A 25,156-nucleotide genomic window follows, 5' to 3' on the forward strand; every position below is an offset into this window, starting at 1 on the left:
TACTATTTTGATTTTTAAATCAAAACTGAAAAATAAAATAAATATCTAACAGACATTTGGATAAAGGGTTGGAGGTACAGATTGCCACCAAACACCACATCGACTTCTAAAAATATTATCAGACCTAAGCAATAGCAAATTTCATGTTGTAACGTTATTTTACAAATACAGTTTTATGCGGTTGAGTTGTGGGTCTATAAAAACAAAATTCTGCGGAGGCTGTAGATAATACAAATTAATTGAACACCTTTGCGTTGTCATCACTCCCTCTAACGTCTACATTGTCAGATTAAGTTATTTATTTTTCAGATCATCGTCAATAAATCAACAAAAATCGGTGTCGGCGTATTTGCGATTCTCCCGTTTGCGATCTCAACACCACCGTCGACCAAAAACGGATTACTTGTACAGCGTCTACGGGCCGGCAAGAGGACTCACCCTGGAGGTGCCGGATGGTGGAACGGGGCCCCCGGAGGTTGCATCCTCGGGTCCCAGACGTATCGTCCTTCGTGTGTGCGCTGATCTACTGGAAGAGGTGCGTGGAAAGCCGCAAAAGCCGACGGGAACTGTAAGGGAAGACCTGCAGACATAGCGGCTTGGAAATCCGCCTCCTTCTCGGGCATATCGCACTGGTCACATCACACCAAATTGTGTCACTGATTGTCACAAGAACGCGGTCGGGACGACGGCCACTCGCGCCGTCATCTACTCCTTCGTTAATTGGATATGTCTCAATTAATGACAACCGGAGGAGACGTCTCGAGTCCCGTGCGGACGCACGCGGTCCTGCGGTTTTCCCGGTTGTAGGTTGGCAGCATCGCGATTTGTGTTCCTGATTGGGTGGTAATTAGGTCTGAATGGGGGCAGTCGGAGTGTATTATCCAGTCTAGACACTTAATCCAGGCACTTAGAGTAATTCATGTCGGACAATTTGATTTTGTTTACGAAAGACATTGTCGCGGAGGCACTTCTCAGATTTGTTGTTGATGCGTAAGGCACATGCTTTATTTGTTAATGGATAAAGTACGACACAACCTGCCTATAGACTACGGACAACTAACTAGAGTAGAGGCAGGCGAGTAGTTGACAGCCAGGCCTTACAACTCAACTAACGAGTGTGGAAGAAGGGAGCACGGGGAGGGGCCAAACCCAGACCGACTGCGAGGGAATGGACTCACATTCTGTACTCTCTTATTTAAACAGTGGCGTAGCAACGAATTAGGACCATGCGCTGCCCCCCCACCTCCACCCCCATGCAACGTGTAATCAAAATATAACACAAAAAAAAATTAAACAGATACTTAACAAATATGAAATTATCTAGATCAAACTGTTGCATTTTCACTTTTATACTACATATTATGTACTATTACGATCATAAAATTTTGGACATCAAACTTCTGTCACATTAAAAAAATTACTCTAAATCATGCTTTATTGAAACTGTCACATAAAAGATGAAATTGTTGTCAATTTGACACCGGTTTAAAATATAATTTTTTTAATATGCGAGTACATTTGGGTATTTGTTTTATATTTTTTATTAATTAAAACCTCGTTCTATTCCATTTGTCTGATTTTTACAACTTTTTGAATATGTATTTTCTCGGTAAATCTGACATTCACATTTTCAAAATTGACACAATCAAAATTGAGGTTATTAATACATAAGGGTCATTTTAGAATGTATGACAGCACGATGACATTAGTGTCCAAAATTTTTTGATCGCAATAGTACATACTTTTTTAATCACAAAATATCACATGAAAAAAATTAAAAGAGTGAGACAAGAACTGATTAATACAAAATGTTCCAAAATGATTGTGATATCGTAGTAGATTTTGACAATGTGAGCGTTTTGAATTTTGATGCATACTTACTAGAAAAATTATATCAACTATCAAGAACCGTCAAAATGACAGGTATAAGAGAGGTTAGGTTTATCAACCAAACAAAGTCAACAAAATCAGTTTGTAATAGTTTTAAAGCAATTACAACTCCTTAGAATAATAAAATATTTTGACTAGTTTTCGTTGGGTAAACCCAAGGCATCATTTCAATTTTTTGTGAATTTTTGAATATTAACAACAGGCAATAGGGGCTATTCTGTATCGAGTACGTTAAAAGTAAAGCATACGTTAAAAGTTAGGACTTTGGCAGACCTTTAAATTGGGGAAACAAATTTGCTATTCTGTAACTTCAGAATAACGTAGACTGATAAAATGGTAAAATTTAAGGTGGGTACGTTAAGTTGATTGTGAACGAGCCTTAGCGCTTGCACACTGAGAATTAATAGCTATTTATGCACCAAGGGCGTAATCATTCGTGACGCCGTGGTGCATACAAGATTTTATTTTTCACTATACGTGTTCTACAAAAAAAAAAAAAAATTGGCATCATTGCAATTACGAATTGATGAGGGCGTTATGAATTCATTACGCCCGCTTATTCTTATTACGCCCGCTTATTCTTATTACGCCCTGTATTATTCCCCGGTTGTTATGGACATGTTTACGTATTTCGTATCCTAGGAGTTATTATGCAATTATACGAAAGTGAAAAATAAATTCATATTTGACAGTGTTAGGATTGAATCATAGACAAATGAACACACTCAACGAAGTGTGTTCATTTGTCTATGGATTGAATATAAGTGAAAAGTGAGGTTAACGTAATGTACACAAGAGTGATTGCTGAGAAGACAGCAATAATTGTGGAAGGCAAGTACTTGAGTATTTGGATTTATTGTGTAATTTTTGTTTCCGATGTTACTATCTGATGTGGTGCTAGTGCGTATCTTTGATATCCATGAGCAGACGCCTGACATTGGGGTGGACATTAATGTGTTGGGTGTTGATACGCATAACAGAAGAGAAGAAAGAAGTAGAAAACGCAAGCATCCCCAAACTAATGTAATAAATATCGCAGAAAAACATGAAGAGTGCCTAAGAATATTGCAGAGTCCAATATAAAGCTGGCCAATGAGGTGTTGACTCGTGCTGACAAACGTCAAAAAAAGAAGCATGTCAGTGCTACATTACAATATAAATTTTAGTCATAACTTTCATAAGGATTGTTTTAAGTATATAATGAAATAAACATTTAAATAATGCATATCTATTTTTAATTGGGAAAATTGTCATTTACAAGATGTTTTATTCGAAGTGCTGCATGAAAGCAATCTTGTTGATTTAAAAAAGGAAAAGTTTATAATTATTGTAAAAACTCACACAACATAACCCAAAAATGAAGATACACTGGGCAAAAAAACGGTCTGTTAAAATTTAAGGGTCGGAAATCGTCGACCCATAAAAATAACGTACTACCTCCCAAATTTGACGTACGTACGTCAAAATTTTAACAGGATGCGCAGATACAGAATAGCTTTTTCGATTTGACGGAGCTTTAAAATTGTATCGGTGTGTTACTTTTAACGTACTAGATACAGAATAGCCCCTAATGAATGACAGAAATGATATTTGACACTGGCCAGCGGCGTGGAGGTTATGGTTGGTTTGGTTATTTTTCCCGATCCAAGCACCCTACGATACCACGATCATTTGGGAACACATTGTAGAAATAAAGCATCTGACATCTACATCTGTCAAACATAGCAGTACCGTTAGCCTAATTTTACAAATCTAGTCTCGCGCAATAAATTTTGGTCTTCATAATATCATTTTAAAATTTCGTGCTACTGTCACAAATTAAAATTTTTGTCTACTTATGTCCAGTGCCAACAAAATGTCAATAATACACTGAATTGTCAAGGCTTTTTTTTATTGTTAAAAATCATGCCCTCGATATCATACTCTGATAAAATAAGAATCATTTCATTAATTAAGTAATTTTGTTCCAATATAGGTACCTTACGTTTCATTTCATCAATAAATTGCTAAAGAAAAACATAATGACAATTAATGTCACATAACATGTTAGAGGTTAAGCCCGTTTCATACCACAGCATTTTCCATTGTGTCAATGAATGGCATTGACGACCAAAATTTATTGCTGGCTACTGTAATAAAGAGCTTGTACGTAATTTTTCGTACTATATTTATTTTTAGTTTACGCTCCCAATAAAATGCATAGTTTACTTGTGTGTTATGTTATGATTTCATGGTCGAAAATTATACCAACATTCTAAAGTTATAATACACTTTTCGTTATTTAGCAAGATTTTTTTAATTTGCCAATTTATTTGAAAAAGTAATGAAAGTGCTTTTCAACGATTCATAATTTTATGAGTTAGAACATCTTTTTAGCAATCGGTTACACTTTTATCCACTTTTCTTATTCATTAAATTCCACCATGTTTTAAAAACCTGTTAGAGTATGTGTAATCTGTCAATTAGAAAATTATACATTCTGTGTAAATAAAATCGTCGATGGTGAAATAACGAATAACTACTGCACTATTATGGTGGATTAAACAGATGATTAGTCGTCGTGCACATTTTGATCACTGCTAGAAGCACGTGATCAAAAATGCCATTTTGGCGCGTATTTTAAATCGAACAGTAAAGTACAGTGTCGACATTCAAAATTAATAAAAATGAACTGCGAGAACAATCAACAAGTGAAAAATATTGGTGGACAACAATGGAGATTTCAGAACCTTACCCTGCACAGATTATACAATATCATCAACAAAAAGTAGATAAATAGTTTGAGCTATACTAACAGGGGCGTTGAAAAGAGTTTTTGATTAATTACCTTTGTTTCCATTTCGAAAATAGCGTTCTGTCATGAATATTTGGTATTCTGGAATGAATTTTTTTATTTATTTTTTAAATGTTTTAAATCAAATTCACGCAATGTCAAAATTGACAAGTGACAGTTCATTAAGTTACGCCGCACGTCTTCAGAAATTTTCTTTTCCATAGCCACTTCGGTCGCTTTCCTTGTTGATCATATTGTACAACTTGAGGTTCTCAACAAGTTTTTCAACTTGCGCAGTAAGGTACGAATTTTCAATCAAAATAAAACTATCAATCTACTTATTCCAAGATGCTTCACCTAAGTCATCATCTCAATGAGTATGTAACACCATTTTCGAACGTTAAACTATCAAGACAAAATAATCACAGCTGCAGGCTGTCGAGTAGTGTAAAACAATACGTACAGTATAGTAATTATTATAAAATGTTAGATTAGATTGAACGTAGAGTTAGTTAATCATCGTCATTTTAATGTATTGTTGTAACAAACGGGAAAATAAGATTTTAGTAGAATTTTCTTTTAGTCGACCAAAGATAGAATGTTGTTATCTATTTTCATATTATATTATCAACTTGGCTCTTTTTTTATATTTAAGTATAAAGCCTGTTCCAGAACTGCCTCCCCATAGAAAACAGGCATGCGCCTCAGCAAAAGAGACTCCAAGATTACTAAAATAAATTTTCCTATACTTAGCTCACATAAAGTTCACCAATCCCAGAAGCTCGTCCTCAGGACGGACAGGTTGCTAGACAACAAAAGTAATTATTGATATCGTAACAATTAGCGAATAGTTTACTTATAATTTTGACTTTGAAACCCCGGAAACGCAAAATTGCGGTCATCTTACCTTGATCGAGCTCAACTCTGATTGGTATAGGATATCTTTTCTTTAAAATTCAGGTTATCACATTTATCCAAATATTCCCTTTTTTTTGGGAAGGCAGTTCTGGGACAGCTGTATATGTCAACAAATTCAGACTAGTGAAACTTGGGTAAATAAAGGTCAGGTCCAATATTTTTGCTAACTTTCTTCTATTTTTCATCGTCTATTTACAAAAGACAGTAAAATTAGCGTTCCTGTGTTATCTTCAGTTCTGCACATTCATTTTCTGATATCTACAAATGCCACATTCATTAACTTTAAATAATAATTTTAAATAATAATCATAATATATTTTTGTTGAATTTATACTGGGTGCCCCAAAATTCGCGGAACAACGTAGTAGTACGTTGTTAAGTAGTCATTAAAAGATCAGGTAAAAATGTTTAAAAAAATCAATCTTCTTTTTTGTAGAAGATATGGGCCTATTCGTTACACTAAATGTGGCAACATTTAAAAACATTCTATGCATCCCAATAGTCTGCAAATATTTCATTTCAAACGAGAGGGAAAAATCAAAGCCGTGCTGCCGTACGCTATTTGAGGTAAAACGAACAAAAATTACTACTTGGAAATGCTGGAAATAATGAAGAAAATAATTGCAAACCTGATCACAATCGTTCAAAATTATTAGGCCACAGGCTAGTAAAAGACAAATAATAAAAAAAAAAATTATTATTTAAAATAAATGAGATCAAAGCTGCACCTTTTGGGCCCCCATATCTTCAAATCTAAGAGGTATAGAATTTTTTAATTATTTTTCTCGTTATTTTCTAACATGAATTGACATTGCCTCATTGAGTTGTTCCGCGAATTTTGGGGCACCCAGTATAGGTAAGTTGCATAGGTGTAGCACCATATTACATTAAAATAAAAATAATTATGTTATTGTGCTTTATTTATTTATTTTATTTTTATGTCATCGCTTGTCCAAATCCCTGTAGCGACTCTATTAGATGTATACAGTAAAATGCATTAAACATAAAATTTTAAGACATTTTGTCAGTTTATGTTATAGTTATACGTAAATAAACACGACACAGATTCCTACTAAAGGAAAAATAAACAAACAAGTGTCAAGTAATTCACACCCCAGTAAATTTCCTTCAATAATTACAATGTCACTTTAGTTCATTAATGGTAATTTTTATAGTAATAATAAACATTAGCTTGTACGGTAACTAAATTATTCTGACTGATTCCTACTTTAGAAAAAATTGTAGATACTAGAGATAGTCCCGAAAATATAGTCCAAAGACTGAATGTAAGTTTATGTATTACATAATAAGTATAAATGTAAAGTAAATGTTCTTAGTTGTTTTGTTTTTTATAGTTCTAACTCAATACCAGCTTTTTCTTCCAATTTCATAACATTATTCGTTTATATTAAAATGTTGCAGTGGAATAATCAGTGGCAACTGAAACTGAGAAAAGCAGTATTTTTGAGCGTGTGTGTAAACATTTCTTTTACCTGTGTATATTGTCTGCATCTTAATATTCCCATAATAACGTCAACAGTCTGACATGTCTTGATTTGAATTCACACAATGTGAATCACGTACATTTGACAGTTTATATTTATTTGACAGAAACGACAAATTTAAGAATTTGATCTTGCTGTACAGAGAATTTTTTATTTTCGTTTTATTTACTCTTATTAGCATTTAACTTATCTGTGTCAATCTTTAACGTTCTCAACGGAGATCTGATCGAATTTATTAACATTAACTTCGCAAAAAAATTAATTTGTTAGTCACATTTTTTCCTGCCTAAAAATTCAGACAATAATAAATATAGTAGACAAAATATGACGTTCCATTTTGTCCAAATTTGAAAATTAATCAATATTTGCACTTCCACGTTGAGGCATTTGTAAGAATGTTCGGCGATAAAAGTCGAAAAGTGAAAATTTTTATGAGGCGCTAAACAGATAGACAACTGAAATGAAGAATAGTGTGGTAGAAAACACACCAAGAAGTTTGAAGAATCTGGTTTGCGTGTGAGTTTTGGTCCTCCGCCGCTGGCGTATCGAGAATGCCTCTACTAACTTCATTAATGCCGTAGACTGCGAAAGATGGAGCGTTCTAATTGAAGAAGAGCGAGACGAAGAACTTAGACCTCTCCAACACTTTGGGGTACCGCTTATAATTTTACTAAATTAGTGTTTTTTGTGGCCGAAATAATAACAAGGCGTCTTTACAAACATCTGGTTGAAATATAAAATACCTATCATGACAAAATTCCCGAAACCTGCTCTTTCAATCCCTGATTTTAATGTGTTAATTTACATTCGGATTTCTCTCTCTGCGTGTTTATTTAGGAGAATTTTTTATAGAGAAATATTTTATAGTGCCTCCGGCCGCTCGTAAATATTTGCCTACATTGTAATTAAAAGTTTTAATTGTCTCGACTTGTTAATTTATTGACGTATCAATTTTCTTCGTTCTTGTACCCATCGAGTTGTCCTCACGGTTTCTAATTGGACGATCACATGATAATCCATAAATGGAAGAACACTTTTTCTTCGTTTTCTGTAACTTATACCCCAAAACGTCTCCGGAATGTGCCGCTCAAAGGAAGAATTTGAAGCTCTTTCATGTTTCCGAAATTTGGAAGGTCGCCTCGCGGACCCCAGCAACAAATGTCAACGCGAACTCAATCGCACAATTGCAAAAAACACCGTGAAAAATCCAAACAACATCTCAATTGCGACCATCTCTATTTACGAAATGAAACCGTAAGATATCTAGAACCGAATTTGATGATGTAATTTCCGTATAATTCCGATCTTTTTTGCATTCATTTAGATTGTAACCATGATCCATAGAATATTTGTTGAGCGAGAATATCGTCGAGAAAAAAATTTAAAAAGGCATCCTGCGGTTCGTCGATGAGTTTTTCATAAATCTTAATTTAAATGTTTACAAAAGCATTACAGGAATTTCCTTGAAAAGTGCTGATGTAATAATACGTCCAGCACGACCGATTCAAAATCCAGCATTCCACAAAAGTCCAGACCAAAAGACCGGACGCACTCCTGCACGAAATGAAAATATTGATGGAAACGAGAAAGGGGTGTTAATCCCACTATTATTTGGTGGTACTGAAGCCAGAACCAGATTTGGATTCGTAGGAGTACTCGGTTTCTTCACCAGCGATAAAGTAAATAGAAATATTGTTGGAGCAGTCGGTCCAGTCGCGGACAAAGCCCAAACTACTACGTTCGACGAAGAAGGAAACGCTGCGGATGACCTCTGCGCCGCGGGATGGAGCAAGATGGTAGACACAGCGGGCAGTGGAGTGAAAGAACCTGCATCCAAATTCCATAGGACCTACTTCATTCCATCGATCTTGTTACGGTGCCAACAACAACGGCGACTCTATGAAGATGACTTCATTATGGCCATCGAGTAAATTATCGATGATTAAAACTAAATTTTGATCAAGTCTAACATTTCGGTAGACGTGAGAAACTTACAAGAAACGAATCGCTTTTTATTTGATTTAATATTGTAGCAGACGACATTTATTTGTTTTCTGTTAATAATTTTTACGTGAATTTTTAAAATTAGCATAGTCTCTAATTAGTTCAGCATTAAACAGGAATAATTACCAAATTAGCAGTCTGATTTAATTATAGTATTTAAGCCTTAACCTGTAGTAGTAAATTTTAGATTTATAACATCATTAGTTTCAACAAAAAAAAAAAGAATGTTGAACGCATAATAGATAGAGAGTTGGTACAGGTTACCAATTGTAAAGTATCTGGTGTCTTTTAAATTTCACCTCATAGTAAGCGCTGGAGAGTCGATTGTGAACGCACTATACAAGTTACAAATCACGGATCAGCTGTTTAAATCTTATGTTTTACACGAGTGGTGCGTTCACAATCGACTCTTCAACGCCTACTACGAGGTGAAATTAAAAAAAAAACGATAGTAGTTTAATAGAAAATTAAATTGCAATTATAACGTAATAAAATAATGTACAATCATTAAATGTAAATAATTTTCATTATCTGTAAAAATATTTTCGAATGTTGATAAGTCACTTGTCAAAATTGACTGAAGTTTTATAATGTCACTTTCTCCCAACAATTAGAAAATGAAAAGTTTTCAGCAGCTGGTAATGAAAAATCAAACTGACTACATATGTACTTGATTTTCAATACAAATTATGAAATTAATAATTTCGCCAGATTGAAGTTTAGAACCTTTTTTGTCAAAATTGGAATAAAGCTTGTATCAAACACGCCAGGAAATGTCAGGCGTTGGTGGCTTAATTGAATGTGCCGAAAGCTTCATAACATGAGTGAGATAGTATCGCCGATAGGTAGCGGTGCTGGCGGTAGTGGAAATCTGTCTACTAGTTTGTCTAACGTTACGAGGCTGGCGGCACATCCAAAATTTGTGTCGGTTTTCAACGTCAACTACGATGGTACAATAATTTATAATGACCCTGTAGAAAATAGTGAAGTAATCTTGAAAATCCAATGTTAGTTCCGAAATTGCTCTCCAACTACCCAATCAATCTAAGACGATATTTTTCAATTCTTTATTCATACTATCTTTATAAGAAAATATCTTCTTGGAGGTCTTGGTTTTACCAAAAACGACTGATATTTTAATTTAATAAATGTATATGTAGTTTTTTATTAATTGAAAAATGTTTTCCACTGGAAAGTTATTTCATATAAATTATACTGCTGAACTATCATGCGTTCAAATGAAATCCTGGATTGAGTAGGCGTTGAAAAAAATTAACCATTTGGAACAGTGTAAAGTTTTTTCCCGCTATTTGACATGAATGACATTTGTTTATGTTTGATTGGCACAGGAGACATGTTTGTTTTGAGCAAAGGGTGTCCTTTGATATTTATTCAATTTTTAATGTAAAATATTGCAAAGAAAAAAAAACAGAAACATTTTTTCTTTATAAATAGCTGTCAACATGCTCTAATTACAACTGTCAATTTACACTTTAAAAAAGCAAAACAAATGATGGTTTCCAACGCTTTCCCAGCCCGATAATAAATAGGTCACTTTCTTTAGAACAATTTATAATTTCTAATTATAGTGCAGTTTATTAAATATTAAATTAAAAAAGTTGTTTCTTTAAAATTTAGCGTCTAAGTTGGCGTTAAAGAGTCGATTGTGAATGAACCACTCGTCTTAAAAAAGATTGAGTTTTCAAACTGCATATGTATTAAAAATACATACGTAAAAAGTGTTTTAAACAGCTGATCAGAGTTGTAATCCGGTGGTGCATTCACAATCGACTCTTCAACGCCAACTTCGACGCCAAATTTAAAAAAACACTCGTCATGTCAGTACCTACATATTATATAAAGTAAACTGAAATTAATTTTAATATGTATTATTAAAAAATGTAAGATAATATCGGATAAAAAAAAAGAAGATAAATAGACATATTTACTTACAAATACATATGCATACTTCTTTAATGTTGTGATATACTAAAATGTACCAATCATTACATAACTTTTATTCTGTTATAAAAACACATACTTAAAATAAAGCGAGTGAAAAATCACTCAATAGGATTGACGAGATTTGTAATATTAAAAACCCTGTTTATCCTGTAATAAATGTTCCACCATGAATAATTGACATTTATTCATTTATGATGACTATCATTCGCGATTAATCAAAATTTTGTGAAAAACGTGTTTAAAACTTCCATCTTTTACCTAATGTATATTTTAAATTTGAATAATTGAATACAAAATGATCCTGCAATGAGGATTGCAACACAAAACTTGATCAGTCACGTTTCACTTGTCGACAACATAAAGGTTAATTAGGTAATTACGTGTTTTACTAACAGACATTTTCATAAAAAGCTCATTTTGACAAAATTTTTGAGTCATTTATGTGACATATCTACACCTTCATCAATCACTTTCAAGGAAAACTTGGTGTTGGAGAATCAGGTATGGCTGTACGAAATTTCTCGCGGGAATGTATCATAAGTTTTGTCTAGTGCTGTACCTTCTTCATTTAGTTTAGTCATCTAATTTGATTTGTTTTTTTAGAGATGTAAACGGAACTGCTTTTAATTGGACACAACGTCAGTGTTGTGTTAGAAAAAAGGTTTCCATTGACGCCAATTTTGATGGCTCAAACAGCGCGTGATACCCACAAAGGCCATACCTCTGTCTTTTCATTGATATGCGGGCAAAGGAGCAAGCGAGTTGGAACGGGGTGGAGGAGCAGATCGAAAAAGAAGAACAACGGCCGTAGAGCCGAGAGTAGAAGATTGGGTTGACCTTGAATATATAAATGAAGTTATTAAGACATTAGGCGGTCGTGGCCACACTCGTTCTCCTCGCTTGAATTATATTATTATATCTCTCAGCAAAATCACGGGAGCTATATCTAATTTTCTGGATATATTAATTATAGGAAACATGGCCCCCGTCACATACTAAATGCGGATTCTTTTGCTCGTTGTTGGTCTTTCTTGTTGAGTGTGATCATAGCCACATGTACCTGGGGAATGTTCCCTCCGGCTTCGGTGATTGTTCCGAGGATAACAGTGATTCGAAAGAATTATGATTTTTTTATACATGGGGTTTGGTGGAAATGTACCTGCCCACGTCGTCATTCTCTGATTATGTAATCGGTACGACGATTATTTTAGAGGAGGGACATATGAAATAATAACTTTATTGTTCGGCTGGGATAGACAGATTATCTTGAATAGAATACCAAACCAAACAGACCTATCCCCTTGATTCAATAATTCACACCACAATATTCAGCTGAAATCCATAAATCATTTTTTATGTATTTCGTGATATGTACGAGTACTAACATCTTGGGCCAAGAACAATTAAATCCAATGAGACATCACAAAATGTGATACGTATTTATATCAACTCAGTTGGCTTGGTTCTAAAATTAAATTTTTCTAAAAAAGGTTCATTAAACAAATTCACAATAAAAGTAGAAACTGAAATTTACTTTTATTTACAAGAATCATTTAAATTCTATTTTCAGGCATCTCTCCTAAATACTGTGTCAAACTTTGAGGTTATGAAACCATTCTGAAACATGTTCAGTGTGTAAATAAGATTTTGTCATTAAAAATAAGTTAATTTTGTATGAAATGTAACAATATGTATTCTCTAGTCTAGAGTCTAGATCAGGAAACACGAATGCGATATTAAATATTATGAAACCAAGGGTAGAAAGTATGACTGTAATTTTTCAGGTTCATCGTTACCTATACCTTGCCGCAGGAGAAACATTAAAAACACTCTCTTTCTCTCCCCAGAAGGATTCCACACAATACGTCAAGTGTGATTATCAGTCAATTTCTGGAGGTAGTTGTTGATATTTTGGGAAAGGAGTAGTTAAAGGTAAGACTGTTTTATTAATTATTAAATAAGAACGAATACGAAAAAAAGGAAAACGTTAAAATCATATAAAAAACAACTTTAAATTACGTCTGTTCATTCAACTTTTAAAAATGCAGGTGTATTAGGCACATTTAACGTCCAAACTAAGAAGTACATAAATAATTCAGTTTCTGAAGCATTCATTCTATGTAGAGCTTCTCCAATACTTTGTAACACCCCCTTAGTATCATCAGGGTGACGAGACGCTTAACTGTGAAGGGTTTTTCATTTCCGTTTTAGTCATGATTCTTCAAAACCTGAAAGGCTGTCGATGGGTAGATTTGTTTGAAGATTCTTTAAAGCTTGAAGAGTACTGGAGGTGACATTTTTGGGAATGGTAGCAACAATTCCTGTTGACATTTGATAATGGTGTTTGGGATCCAAGCTCTTGTAATTGGAAAACCTGAATGCTATATGTATGCACACATACCAAGAAAAAAAACAACACGAAATTGGGTGGGCGTTGCTCTGGATTTTAAAAGATATAGAATATTTATCTGACTCTGAAGGCCCGACTAATAAACCGATAATATGTACTCTCGTGTCAAAAATAAATTACTCCCTAGAATTCGAACTTTTAGGGAATAGTTATTTTCATATGAGTGGCGCTGTCAGATCACTTTTCTGGTATGAGGCCGAAATTTGAAGCACGAGGCGTCAGCCAAGTGTTGCAAAACAGGCCGAATACCTGAAAACTGACAGCGCACGAATATTGAATAACATTTTTCGTATTCGTTTGGGCAAAGTCTTAAAAATAACGTTTTTCGTGTTGTGTGTAACTAGAATTTTCAAAAGTAATTTTGAATGCTTAAGGTTGGTTACTATGAATTGAGAGATTAAGTCCAATTAAATATGCCGGCAGAACCACAATTGATTGTGAAACGAAAAAACAGAAATAAAGCCTTAAGCAACTGCGCTGCCTTACGGTTACGATATGTTTTGTTTGTCACCAGAAACCACATAGATTCCAACCTAACCAAATTTATGGCAACCTAGTAACGAATATCCCTAAATCATAGGGAGTAATTTATTTTTGACACGATAGTATTCAATTCTTCACCGAAAGGACACCAAATGAAGATGGTGGTATCGACCTTTTCATTGTAATTTTATCTTATAAATATTTTACCATAAGTATCATTTTTGTTTCATTAATGCAGGGAGCGTTCCTAGTTAATCGTAATTCTTTGGGAAATACACAATGCCGCTCCCTGTATTTGGTGAATATTATAGTTTTATTAGTCGGGCCTTCAGAGTCAGATAAATGTCCTATATTGGAACTTTAAAATACGTTAATTTATCTGTCAAAGAAGTTCATTAATACCTACATAACTTTTTTGTAAATAAGCGTACAGATTATACGCAATATACTCGTACAATTCATATAGATTTTAATTTCAAATAAAGGATCTTCTTTTATAGCACAATACACAATATTGCTCACTGCTTATATGTTGTGTTAGCCCAAAAATATCGGGTGTATTTAAATTTATTTTCAAGGTTGGTGGTGAAGAGTCGATTGTGAACTCGTCAGATTGCAGAGTAAAAACACAAACAACGCAAAAAGTGAAGTAGGACTTAAACAGCTGATCCGTGATCTGTAATTCGTGGTGCGTTCACAATCGACTCTTCAACGCCAACTTTGAGGATACACCCGATATATTAATTACATATTATGTATTCTACAGTGAAAGAATTATGTGAAATACAATCTTCAAAATTTTCTGACAGGCATACTAAATATGGTCAAAGCACTGTGTATATGTACAGCGTGTTCTTAACTAAATGCTGTGAATAAATTAACCTTTTTTTTTCACATAACAATTAATTAATTTATTATTATTACTAAGCACGCAGGACCACATTATTAATAACTTTTAATTCAGTAGGGTACTGGAAATTTTGAACAATTTTTTACTTTTTTATTATAATTTTTTTCTCTTAATGACTTCTACCCATCGTTACTAATTACCGAATGTCTGTGTACTGGTGATATTTAAAATTTTTGTAAGGAATAAACTCTTCAAATTGAAAATAATGAATATTTCGATGATAAAAAATGTCTTATGTGCATTCTTTGCAAATGTAGGCCAAAACAAACATGTATAAACTTAAACTTAAAATAAACTGTTCAATTAATACACTGGCATTTTGCATTGTGATTAACACAACATTGTTGAATGTTAATCAAACAAGTCACCCACCTCCCACCTCCTTCACTTAAAATGAATTGGACTTAATAGGCATAGATTTTTTTATCTAGTGTCTGATCGTGTACACTACACCAACACCTGCATGGAGTGATAATTATAAGAAAATAATTCATAACCTCATCTCAGTTTTACAAAGCAGGTAATTTCTACGTCAAATAAATTTGTGGAGCTGTCTGTTTCACAGTAATTTATACAGTTTACGATTTCTTATTTTTCGTGTGAAAATACACTGTCCGGCTGGGACCCGAGAGCCACCGACTTAGCATTCTTTTGAGTTGTGGCTAGAAAAACTGTCAAAAAATGTGTGCTCGTTAATAAACCAGTATCTCGCCGAAAAAAAGTGTCTTGTTTTCGCGAAACTATTAATCTTTAGAAAAACGTTTGGACTAATCACGGCGCTAATTCGTTCTTTTTGATCTTTGGAAGCGGTCCGACTTAGTTTCTTTTGGATGTCCACGGCGACACCCACTTAAAAACCAGAGTAAAGACGCATTTACGTGATGTCAGAGGAAAGATAGAAGAAAACCGGCTCGGACAGCTACACTAAAGTCGAATATAATAATAAGGTAGGTTACAATCTCCCAGTGTCATTTATACCGAACGAGGCGTTTCAAAAGAACCGAAAACACTAACGATTTTTCCCAGTGACAGGGCACAGTCTCCGTGTAAAAAATAACGGAATGAAGATATTTTCTGTTATTTATTATCGAACACGGCCGGTTTTATGTTACCGCTTTACGCAAGGAAGGCAGCCGAGGGCGGGCCGGAACGAAACGTTTTATGGTCAAAACCACACTTCTGGAACCGAAAACGTCAACATTCGCCCTATCGATAATTCTACATCGGATTCTGGTACGGTACGGCTTAATCATTTCGGATCATGTGCTACAGTTTCGGCTTGCCGGTCGGCTTGCTTCACAGTCGCGAATGGTACAGATTGATGGGCAGATACATTTTAAATGTGACGGGCGGCATGGTACCCATGGTAGATTCGTCAAAACATGAAACGTCCGCACTTGGTCGCTTGCATCTATCGGACCGACGCCGAAATTTCGTTCCACTTATTCATGCATCGATTCAAAGATGGCTATCAGTTTTCGGCCTTATCTCTAGAAACATATTTTTATTGGCCCGGTGACTCTCTTAAATTATTCATTCGCCTTTTTCCAGCTCCCACAAATGCTAAGAGCTTCATTAGTGAAAAAGTCAAGGAATTCAGGAACGTATGTATGATTTAACTTAGCTGCTGCTAAAAGACCTCGCATAAACTTGACCAGATATTTAAATAAAACCGATATCTTGACGTTATCGTCTCATTATCCTACAAAATCAAATGCAACTTCTAAATCAATCCCACCCTTACAATTTTGAAATTTTAATACATTACAACAGTTTCGTTCGTCTTCATTTTTCTTCGTATCTTCAGGTTGCGTGTAAGGTTGCGCATAAATTGGTTACTTCATCATTATTAATCCTAGTTTTTACTGTGTTAGAGCCCGATTTCAAGTCAGGGTGACAAATAGGTGGTGCAGCGCAAATGTGTAGTTATCTTTGTCCTACACATTAATTACTAATATGCGTTATCTTTCTCAAACTTGCAATTTTGTGCCGTTACCATGACAATACAAGTTGCAACTCAACTTGAAATCGGCCTCTTAGTTTGCCAATCCATTGGCTTTAGTTGCAGCACAATATTTACCTTTTGTTTCTGTTACGAAATTAATTTGACTATTTCCTTCGAAAAATTTAAGCCAATCAAAAAGCTCGAATATTTGAATTTTAGCCAATAGCAATCGAATTACAGCGATAATACTGCACTAGTGCAATTATCGATAATTTGCACTTGTGCCAAATTTTCGCGTAGTTCTAATTAAAATATCATTTGGTATTAATCAATTTTTAAACACAGAATTACGTTTATTTGTACTTACTTATCATGTAAATTTTTCTCAGGAAATAGTCTGCCAAAATATCCTCTCGTGCATGTCAAATTGTCGATAATTTGACATGCACTCGGAATATTACTAGTGACAATTCCACTCAGAAAATTTCAACCAATCAACTTGTAGTATTTTGAATCATTGGACCAATTAGGAACGAATTACACCGATAATTTAGCATGGTCCTAAAATTATCTGTAATAATATCACAAGAGAGTGAGAATAAATTGAAAGTAATTCGACAGATTTTCGAAAACTTGTTGCCAGGCAATAGACACGAGAGCCCGGAGGGCTCGAGTGGCTATCGCCATCTGGCAACAAGTTTGAGAAAGAATCTAGAGAATTATTTTCAATTTATTCTCACTCTCGAGGGGTATTCGTAGAATTATTTTTTGAGTACAAAATCAAAAATACAAAAAAAATTATATTATCGCACTGAATCGTTTTTCGTTCATGTTCAACAATTGATGACACTTACTGTCAAATTGAAAAATACGATGTTATAAAGAAAAATTAAAACAAAATACGAACTATAATTATTCTCACTTGGATAATGTACTTAGATTATTCTCACTATAATAATGATACAATTGGACAGATTTGAACATGTGATCAAAAATGCTGATGAACTATTGGAAGTTATAAACATGAAAAAATAATCGCTGTAATTTTCTTCTCCTTCCTCGAATTTTGATAAACTCATTTTTGATCTACAGTAAAATTTTTGTTGTTTTCAACTACGTTAACTAACGCTTTGAGAGACATAAGAATACGTATAAATTAAAAAAATTGTGTAAAATTTGAAAATAAAATTTTCCTTCGTGGAATTGTCATGCCGAATACAACTCGATGGTACGAAATTGCGGGAAATTTTTCTCCTCATTTTACTCGTATTGGTTTCTTAGACAATTGTCGTTGAAACAAATACTCGTATAATGAGATCGAAAATATTACTAATGAAAATTTATAACTTTGTTTATTTATTTTCAAAAATGAAGACGTTTTGTTAACCTTTTATGATTAAAGTTCTAGTTTTAATGTTTACATCGCCTTCTTTTTGGATTATTTTTTAAAACATTTTGGTTCAGGTTGTTAATTATTTAGAAAAAAATATATTTATTTTCATTTTCTGAATAAATTAACCAAACTAGAACATCTGAATTATGTTATTCTAGTAACATTTATCTATATATTATATCTACTAATTACAATAAATTAGTTTAGAGGTTCAACAATGTAATTAATATGTAGTCTTGACATCTAAAAACATGTAGCTTGAATAAACCAGAAAAAAAAAGAGACTCTGTTGACTCTGTGTCTGAGATACATATTTTAGAAAAAACAGGTGTTATCGATATCCATTTATGTATGTATGTAGTTACTTTCCCAAAAAGCACGAAAGACGTAGTATGTCTAAAAATCTAAGGTAAATTGTTAATAATTAAAGTTGAAATTAATGTCCTTCCTGTCACAAGCACAAAATCTCTAAAATTATCTAAAAAACTTCCTGTAAACTCTTATGCTAGGTTTATATTCGCAGATAATTTGTGCAATTTAAATCACTCAAGTTCGGCAGTCAAACTACCAGCCTTACCACGCAGCCAGCGCCTCATTTTTGTTCCTAATAAATAATAATATAATCTACTATTGTTTGTTTTTGTTTATAAAGGCTTGAGTTATTTAATAGTACATATATTATGATACGAGTCTTATAAGAAGCATTTTATCGCACGCACGGTTTTAGAGCACGACGAGCGTAGCGAGGAGTGCCCTAAAGGAGTAAGTGCGATAAAATGCCTTATAAACGAGATGTCATACAGTATTTTTTCTACTTTGCCACTTGTTCAATGAAAAAAAATAATTTAAAATTTAAAACCGTTAAAGTTGAAGGATTCCACCCAAGGTCACGTCTGCGGTCTGCAGCGACACCACAGTATCCGTCAAAATTAAAAAATTAAATTTCACTATTTTTAGTAATATTATTATATCACGCCTTTTCCTATTACCATACGCAAAACAGTATCGTAATAGCATCAGTACGAACGCAAAGTAGAAAAATTTAATTTTAGTTGTATCGCTTTATCATTTCTTTTTAATATTGCATTCTGCCAGGGTTGGCATGTTTAAAACATTATGTTTTAATCTACAGTTTAAAACAGTGTTTTAAACATGTTGTATAAAAAACACACGTTTGTTTAAAACTTTTAAAACACGTTTTAAACATGTTTTTTAATCCATGTGTTTTAAAACAAGAAAAAGACAAGAATTCAACTTTTTTTAGTCACGTTCATTTATTCAGATTATTCACATTTCCAATACAAATTGGGCTTTTTTTGGTATGAGTGGTCCAGTTTAAAACGCTCGTTTCACTCGCGTTTTAATGGTCCACGAGTAGCAAAAAACCCAATTTACACACGAACTCGTTAAATAAACTACTATTATAATACTAGAGATAACACGAGAAAATAATAAGAAATATAAATTTCGGTAAATTCGCAGTTTGCATTGCAATATTGCAATATAACTGCGCAGTGCGCATGCCCAGTGGTCGAGCGTAAAAGTACAACAACATAATAAAAATTTCAACCGGTTTAATGCTGTTTTATTCGTGTTTAAAATTGGTTTAAAACATGTTTTTTTAACTAAGTTTAAAACATGTTTTAAACAAAAAAAAAACTGTTTAAAATAAAAAAAACTGTATGTTTTGTTTTGAATAAAAAAAACATGTTTTTTGCCAACCCTGCATTCTGCAGCCGCTGATAATAATATGAACTAATCATTTTGTATTTTTATAGACCGCAGTACGGGACGGTTTCTTGAAAATATCTACAACCAAACTTATGACCAACCAGCATATGACAAACATTGTAAATCCAAAGGCGACTTTAATGAGAAATGTTTTAGATGTACTGTACGTCATCCATAGGCTGATTAAGCAGATGTATGTAATTTGTAAAGTACTTACCTGTTAATTCATAAGCATGTTTAAAAATACATAAGAATTTTTGTGTTTCTAAGTTGTTTCCTTTTCTTAGCTTTGTGTCTTCAATCTTCATCTTCTATCATAATTCCATTCAACTGAACCAATTCAAGTAACCTTTCTCTTCACATATCAAATATGTTCTTACTTGGCGAAAGACACTAGTTCTCTTCTTTCTTCTGAAATGTCAAAAGCTATGAAGCTGTACACACATTCAGGATAAAATTTCTTCTAAACAATGTTAATATACCCCACTCTCATTTCATTCCTTTATTCATCACTTCATCAGTAAGCTATGCTGCACCCATGACTTTAAGCCCTTCCAAAATTTTTGGACAGTTCGTTTTGCGTCACTGTTAATCAGATAAATCACTTACCATAGCTTCTTAAATAGTAAGCTTTTTAAAAGTTACTATTACAACTTGATCCATAGGCCGATAAGTAACGTAGTTCCTTGGGGTAGAAATACAATTTTCATATTGACGTAAAAAAGCTTCAAAGCTAAGTCATTATTTAACAACAGAACGATCTTAAAAAAGGCAAACTTTTATGTTGCCAATATAATTTTAGTTCAGGAATAAAATTCAACAAAGGTATTAAGCTATCTTTCAGGCCTTACATTCTGTAACGTTTTTCGTAGATGGAAATGTATGTAGGTTTTGGAAGGCATAAACATTATCTCCTAAACTCCTTTTTAGAATTTTGGACGATGTTTTTGTTTACACTTACCTGTCTGCCTTATCCTATGCTCTCAAGTGTATCAAATCAGTCACGACTTGCATAACAACTTTCATTACTGAAGCTTTCTTGAATAGGTGCACAACTCATTGGAAGATTTGCTTGCTTTAAATTTCAATCCAAATTAGACCAAAATTTTTCATTTCTTCAATATTAGGTTTTGCCCGTTCTCGCCTCAATATGTTCGATAATAATTGAATCACACGAATTCTAATCTCTCTGATCAACTCTATTTCAACAACTGAAGTCACATGATTTCTCTTTGTCCATTACACTAAGCAAAAAATAGTTTTTTCTCATGATGAAGGAATAGTAAATTAATTATTGTATCGTGAATCCTCGGTAATTAATGACTACTGTAATTGCTCGTTTATGATTACCCCGCATCGCGGTCTTAAAGTCTTGTTTGACGTTTTTTAAATAAAAGAACTGACCATGAGTTCAAAATATTAAACAATTTGATTATTAAAATCCACGTTACATGCAATACATTAAACAGTTCACAGCAGCTTATATGTACTTCGTTTACAATACCTTGATTGATCGATTGTGTGCAGGTATATCTGCAAGATATAAATTTCAGAATTAATAAAGTTTATATTTTAATGGTGCACCTGCTAAGGACTTTGAACTTTTGCGAACTGCAGCGATAAATAATATGACAATAAAAAGGCATCAAATCTACATATGCAATGACGTACGTTGCACACTTAAGAAAATAACGTTAACAATTTCAAATATACCTAAAGTGTGTTCGTTGAACAGATATAATTTATAGTTAAAAAAAAATGGTGGGGGTTAATTGCGCAGCACGACATACGCCGAAGTCTATTTCCCAATGACACAATCATGTTCATTGACGTTTGTCGTTCTTACACGAATCTAGACTGAAATAAATATTTTATTTACCGACATGCAGAACTTCTCCATTCCCCTGCACTCTACAAAAATTTTGAAAAGGAGTGGTTTGTAATAAGTATAAATTCAAAAATTCAAGATAAAACAAAAACATGTAAACGTAGTCAAATTGCTGATGTGAGGTTAGGTCAGGTCAAGCCAGAACTAATGCGGTCATGTAATTTTTGTCAACGTACATCAGGCTTCCTAAATATGCGCACGTTTTGAATGAGCCAATTGTACGCTGCTGTTTAAAAAATACGCGGGCACTAGAGAGCGGTTCTATTCGTATTACTACTGTATCTGCTGGCTGAGTAGTTGCATCTACTGTTGTAAGTGTATCAGAAGAATGTTATCTCCATCTGACATAAACAAGAAATGATTGCTAACACCAACGTTAGAAGCTAACAAGACATATTCTTTGTAATTATTTGGATGTACAGTTTAAAATTTTCTTGCCAACATTATTATTATTATTATTATTGTACTTGCCTGTGAAACCTTACTCTTGAGAATCTCGCGGGAATGTAGTCAGCCCCATGCGTTTTCTTTAACAAAAATTAACATTTCTATTGACATTTGATTTAAACAATTTTAATGTCCCTCAAATGCTTTGACTAAACAGATAACTGACAACGAATGATAGATTTTAATCTTCCTCTATCATTAATAACGCACCGACATTTGATGTCAAAGCAAACCAACGCTTCGTGGCAGCAGTAAAATTTTATGGCATTCAACGATTTTGTGTAGGTGTACCTACTCAGCATTTTAGTATAAATTTGGTTAAAAAATATCTAATTTTGCTAACAATTAGACGGATGTATGAGTCTATTGTGGCACGGATTTCACGACTGTATATTTTTAATAAATGTAATTTATGTCCAATTTAACCAGTGTTTATAAACAAAATTACATTCTTTGGAATTCTTTTAAAGAAAGAAGAACATGGTCCATAACTCGGTTCCTTACGGAGATATCTTGATAAAAATCTATAATCTCAAATATTTTAAGATCTCTTTATCATAAAGGCTACATTTAAAAGCTCTAAATGTGTAGGGTGGCCACTATAAAAATGAAAATACAGCAGTACGAGCTCACATTAGGTGCCTTATTTATTGTTATATTGTTCTCCTTAGTGACCTCAATCAACAGAGGACACGTCTGATTGTATCATATTTAGCTGAAAAGCACCTAATCTACATATCATTAAAATCTGTTTCGCCTCTCATTTGGTGTAGAAACAATGGCTTTCCGATTTATTCAACAAATAATATGTAAATAATAAAGCGACATTGATGTGCTTTCACCGTTTTGAAAAAACGAGTTCAATTATTCAATTAAGAATAATTGACTCACCACACACGTCCACTTATTGCAGATTTTTCTTTATTCGGGAGCGAATAAATTTCTTGTGATTATCTTGTGAATTATTCATATTTCAACGCGTTAACTTCTTAGAGCTAGTACAAAAAAATTATGAATTCTTTTGAATAAGCAACAGGTAATACCCACCATTAAGTCATCTAAGTGTATGAGAAACTAGCCAAACGACACTGACTAGTTTTTAATGAATGGTCTCATACCGCGAAACTTAAAAATTACATGAAAAAAGTACCGTTATTAATTTTGTATGTTCCAATTTACACTTCGCTTTCGAGTTGAATCCAGTAATTTACTTGAATTCCGATCTTGTTATTAGCTTTTGGTGTGTGCCGCCGCACGGAATAGAGACATTGCCAAACCGAAGGCTTATCATGTTATCAATCACGACTTTTGTTTTACTAGAGTCATTTATTTTACATTAAGATTAAATCAGACAAACAAAAAATTGGTTCAGCTTTGGGTCATATTCTTGGCTAAGACAGGCAAAAGTTATGAATATTCCCTTGGAATTATCGAAGGTAGCGTGATGATAATAACATGGTCAAACTCTGTAGTTATGTTATTAATATAAACTGGGAGAGCATTGTTAAAGAAAACGAGTGAAGGCTTCTAGTTGGTTATTGCGTGTGTTAAAATCGTTAAACTTCTCACCAGTAGCTTCGACAGTAATTTGCATCAGAGAACTACCTACCACGTGAAGTTCCCGATTTGGCACTTGGGAGCTGTGTCGGTTATGTTAAACTATTGACGTTTTTTAATTAAATATATTATGCGCTTAACATCCAAGTGTCTTATTAAAATCCACTTGCTGTCTTTACACCATAAATATCCACCTGTCAATACGCAAGGAGGTGTCGAGAGGCAAGGTGAATTTTAACGACTCATTAATTCGCCATTATCACCAAGACACTGTTTAGAATAGTAGATGCATAAAAAAGTTATTTATCAATGTTCGAACATTTCCATTTAAAATGAAAAAGTATTTCTATTATGTTTAAATTTTTATTATAGTCGTATTTATTCACTTCAGTCTGAGAAAAAGCAATTGTGGATCCTTGGAATGTGAATGTACTCTTTATTTTCATTTACATGGATAAATGAATACAGATTGTAGTGAAGTTGGTAAAAGTAAACTTAGTGCAGAATTCAAATGTCATTGACATAGGGGGTGGTGCAGTATGGTAATCATGAGCACAATTCTGAAATAGGGTTACCTGTTGACAGTTTTGTTTTGTCACATAACCCATATTACGGCCCTGTTTGATTTAGTGTTTACAAAAATATACTGAAAGATGAGTAATATGATGAAAATTATTGTATCGTGTGTTTTTTTAAATTTCACCTCAAAGTTGGCGTTGAAGAGTCGATTGTGAACGCACCACAGATTACGGATCACGGATCAGCTGTTTAATGTTAACCTCATTTTTTACGTTGTTTGTGTTTTTACTCTGTAGAAGTAGACTGAGGAGTGGTGAGTTTACAATCGACTCTTCAAGTGCAACTTTGAGGTGAAATTAAAAAAAAACCGAAATCAGCTGCTATTATTAATTACTACAACCAATTTAGAAGTGTGCATGGGTCGAAAACAGGTTTTTGATTGGTTGGTGGTAAATTGGTAGTGTAGAAATTTGGGCTTTGTAAACTTCTGTACTAACGTTACAAAGTCTACTGCTACTGAGTTCATTGTAAACAGCCAACTGCACTACAACTGCAATGTTTATCTTAATGGGATTTTGCTGCTATCTAACTGTTTCTTGGAAGATTCGAGTTTGAATTTATTATTGAGTTTATTATTTAAAAATAACTAAAAATAACACGTGCCGAATAAACGAACCACAAGCATGTTTCTCTCGACTATTCAATTGAAAAGTTCATCAGGTAGCCTTCGAATTTTTCACAACATTGTGAAGTATGCCTTAGAACATCAATGACAAAAGTTAGGTTAGGACCACGTTAAAAAGTGACATTTTTGACTA

At 33.6% G+C, this 25,156-nt stretch overlaps 1 protein-coding gene and 1 long non-coding RNA gene across 3 annotated transcripts in view; both read right to left on the reverse strand.

Annotated features, from left to right (window-relative positions):
* The window catches only part of ci (cubitus interruptus), a 71,469-nt gene extending 70,348 nt beyond the window's left edge, over positions 1–1,121 (reverse strand). The window contains exon 1 of one of the 2 annotated variants that reach the window (XM_069039118.1): positions 439–1,121. In XM_069039118.1, the coding sequence (XP_068895219.1) occupies positions 439–623 (185 nt within the window). In that variant the 5' untranslated portion in view covers positions 624–1,121. The remainder of the gene's footprint in view (positions 1–438) is intronic. The other variant, XM_069039111.1, reaches the window with a different exon arrangement.
* A 5,727-nt stretch (positions 1,122–6,848) lies between these two features.
* On the reverse strand, positions 6,849–7,162 carry LOC138124182 (uncharacterized). The gene is made up of 2 exons (XR_011157047.1): positions 7,075–7,162; positions 6,849–7,027 (listed from the first exon to the last, which is right to left on the reverse strand). It is a non-coding gene; the product is annotated as an uncharacterized lncRNA (long non-coding RNA).
* Between the last annotated feature and the right edge of the window lie 17,994 nt (positions 7,163–25,156).

Source organism: Tenebrio molitor, chromosome 1 (genome assembly GCF_963966145.1).
Source record: "Tenebrio molitor chromosome 1, icTenMoli1.1, whole genome shotgun sequence".
NCBI lineage: Eukaryota > Metazoa > Arthropoda > Insecta > Coleoptera > Tenebrionidae > Tenebrio > Tenebrio molitor.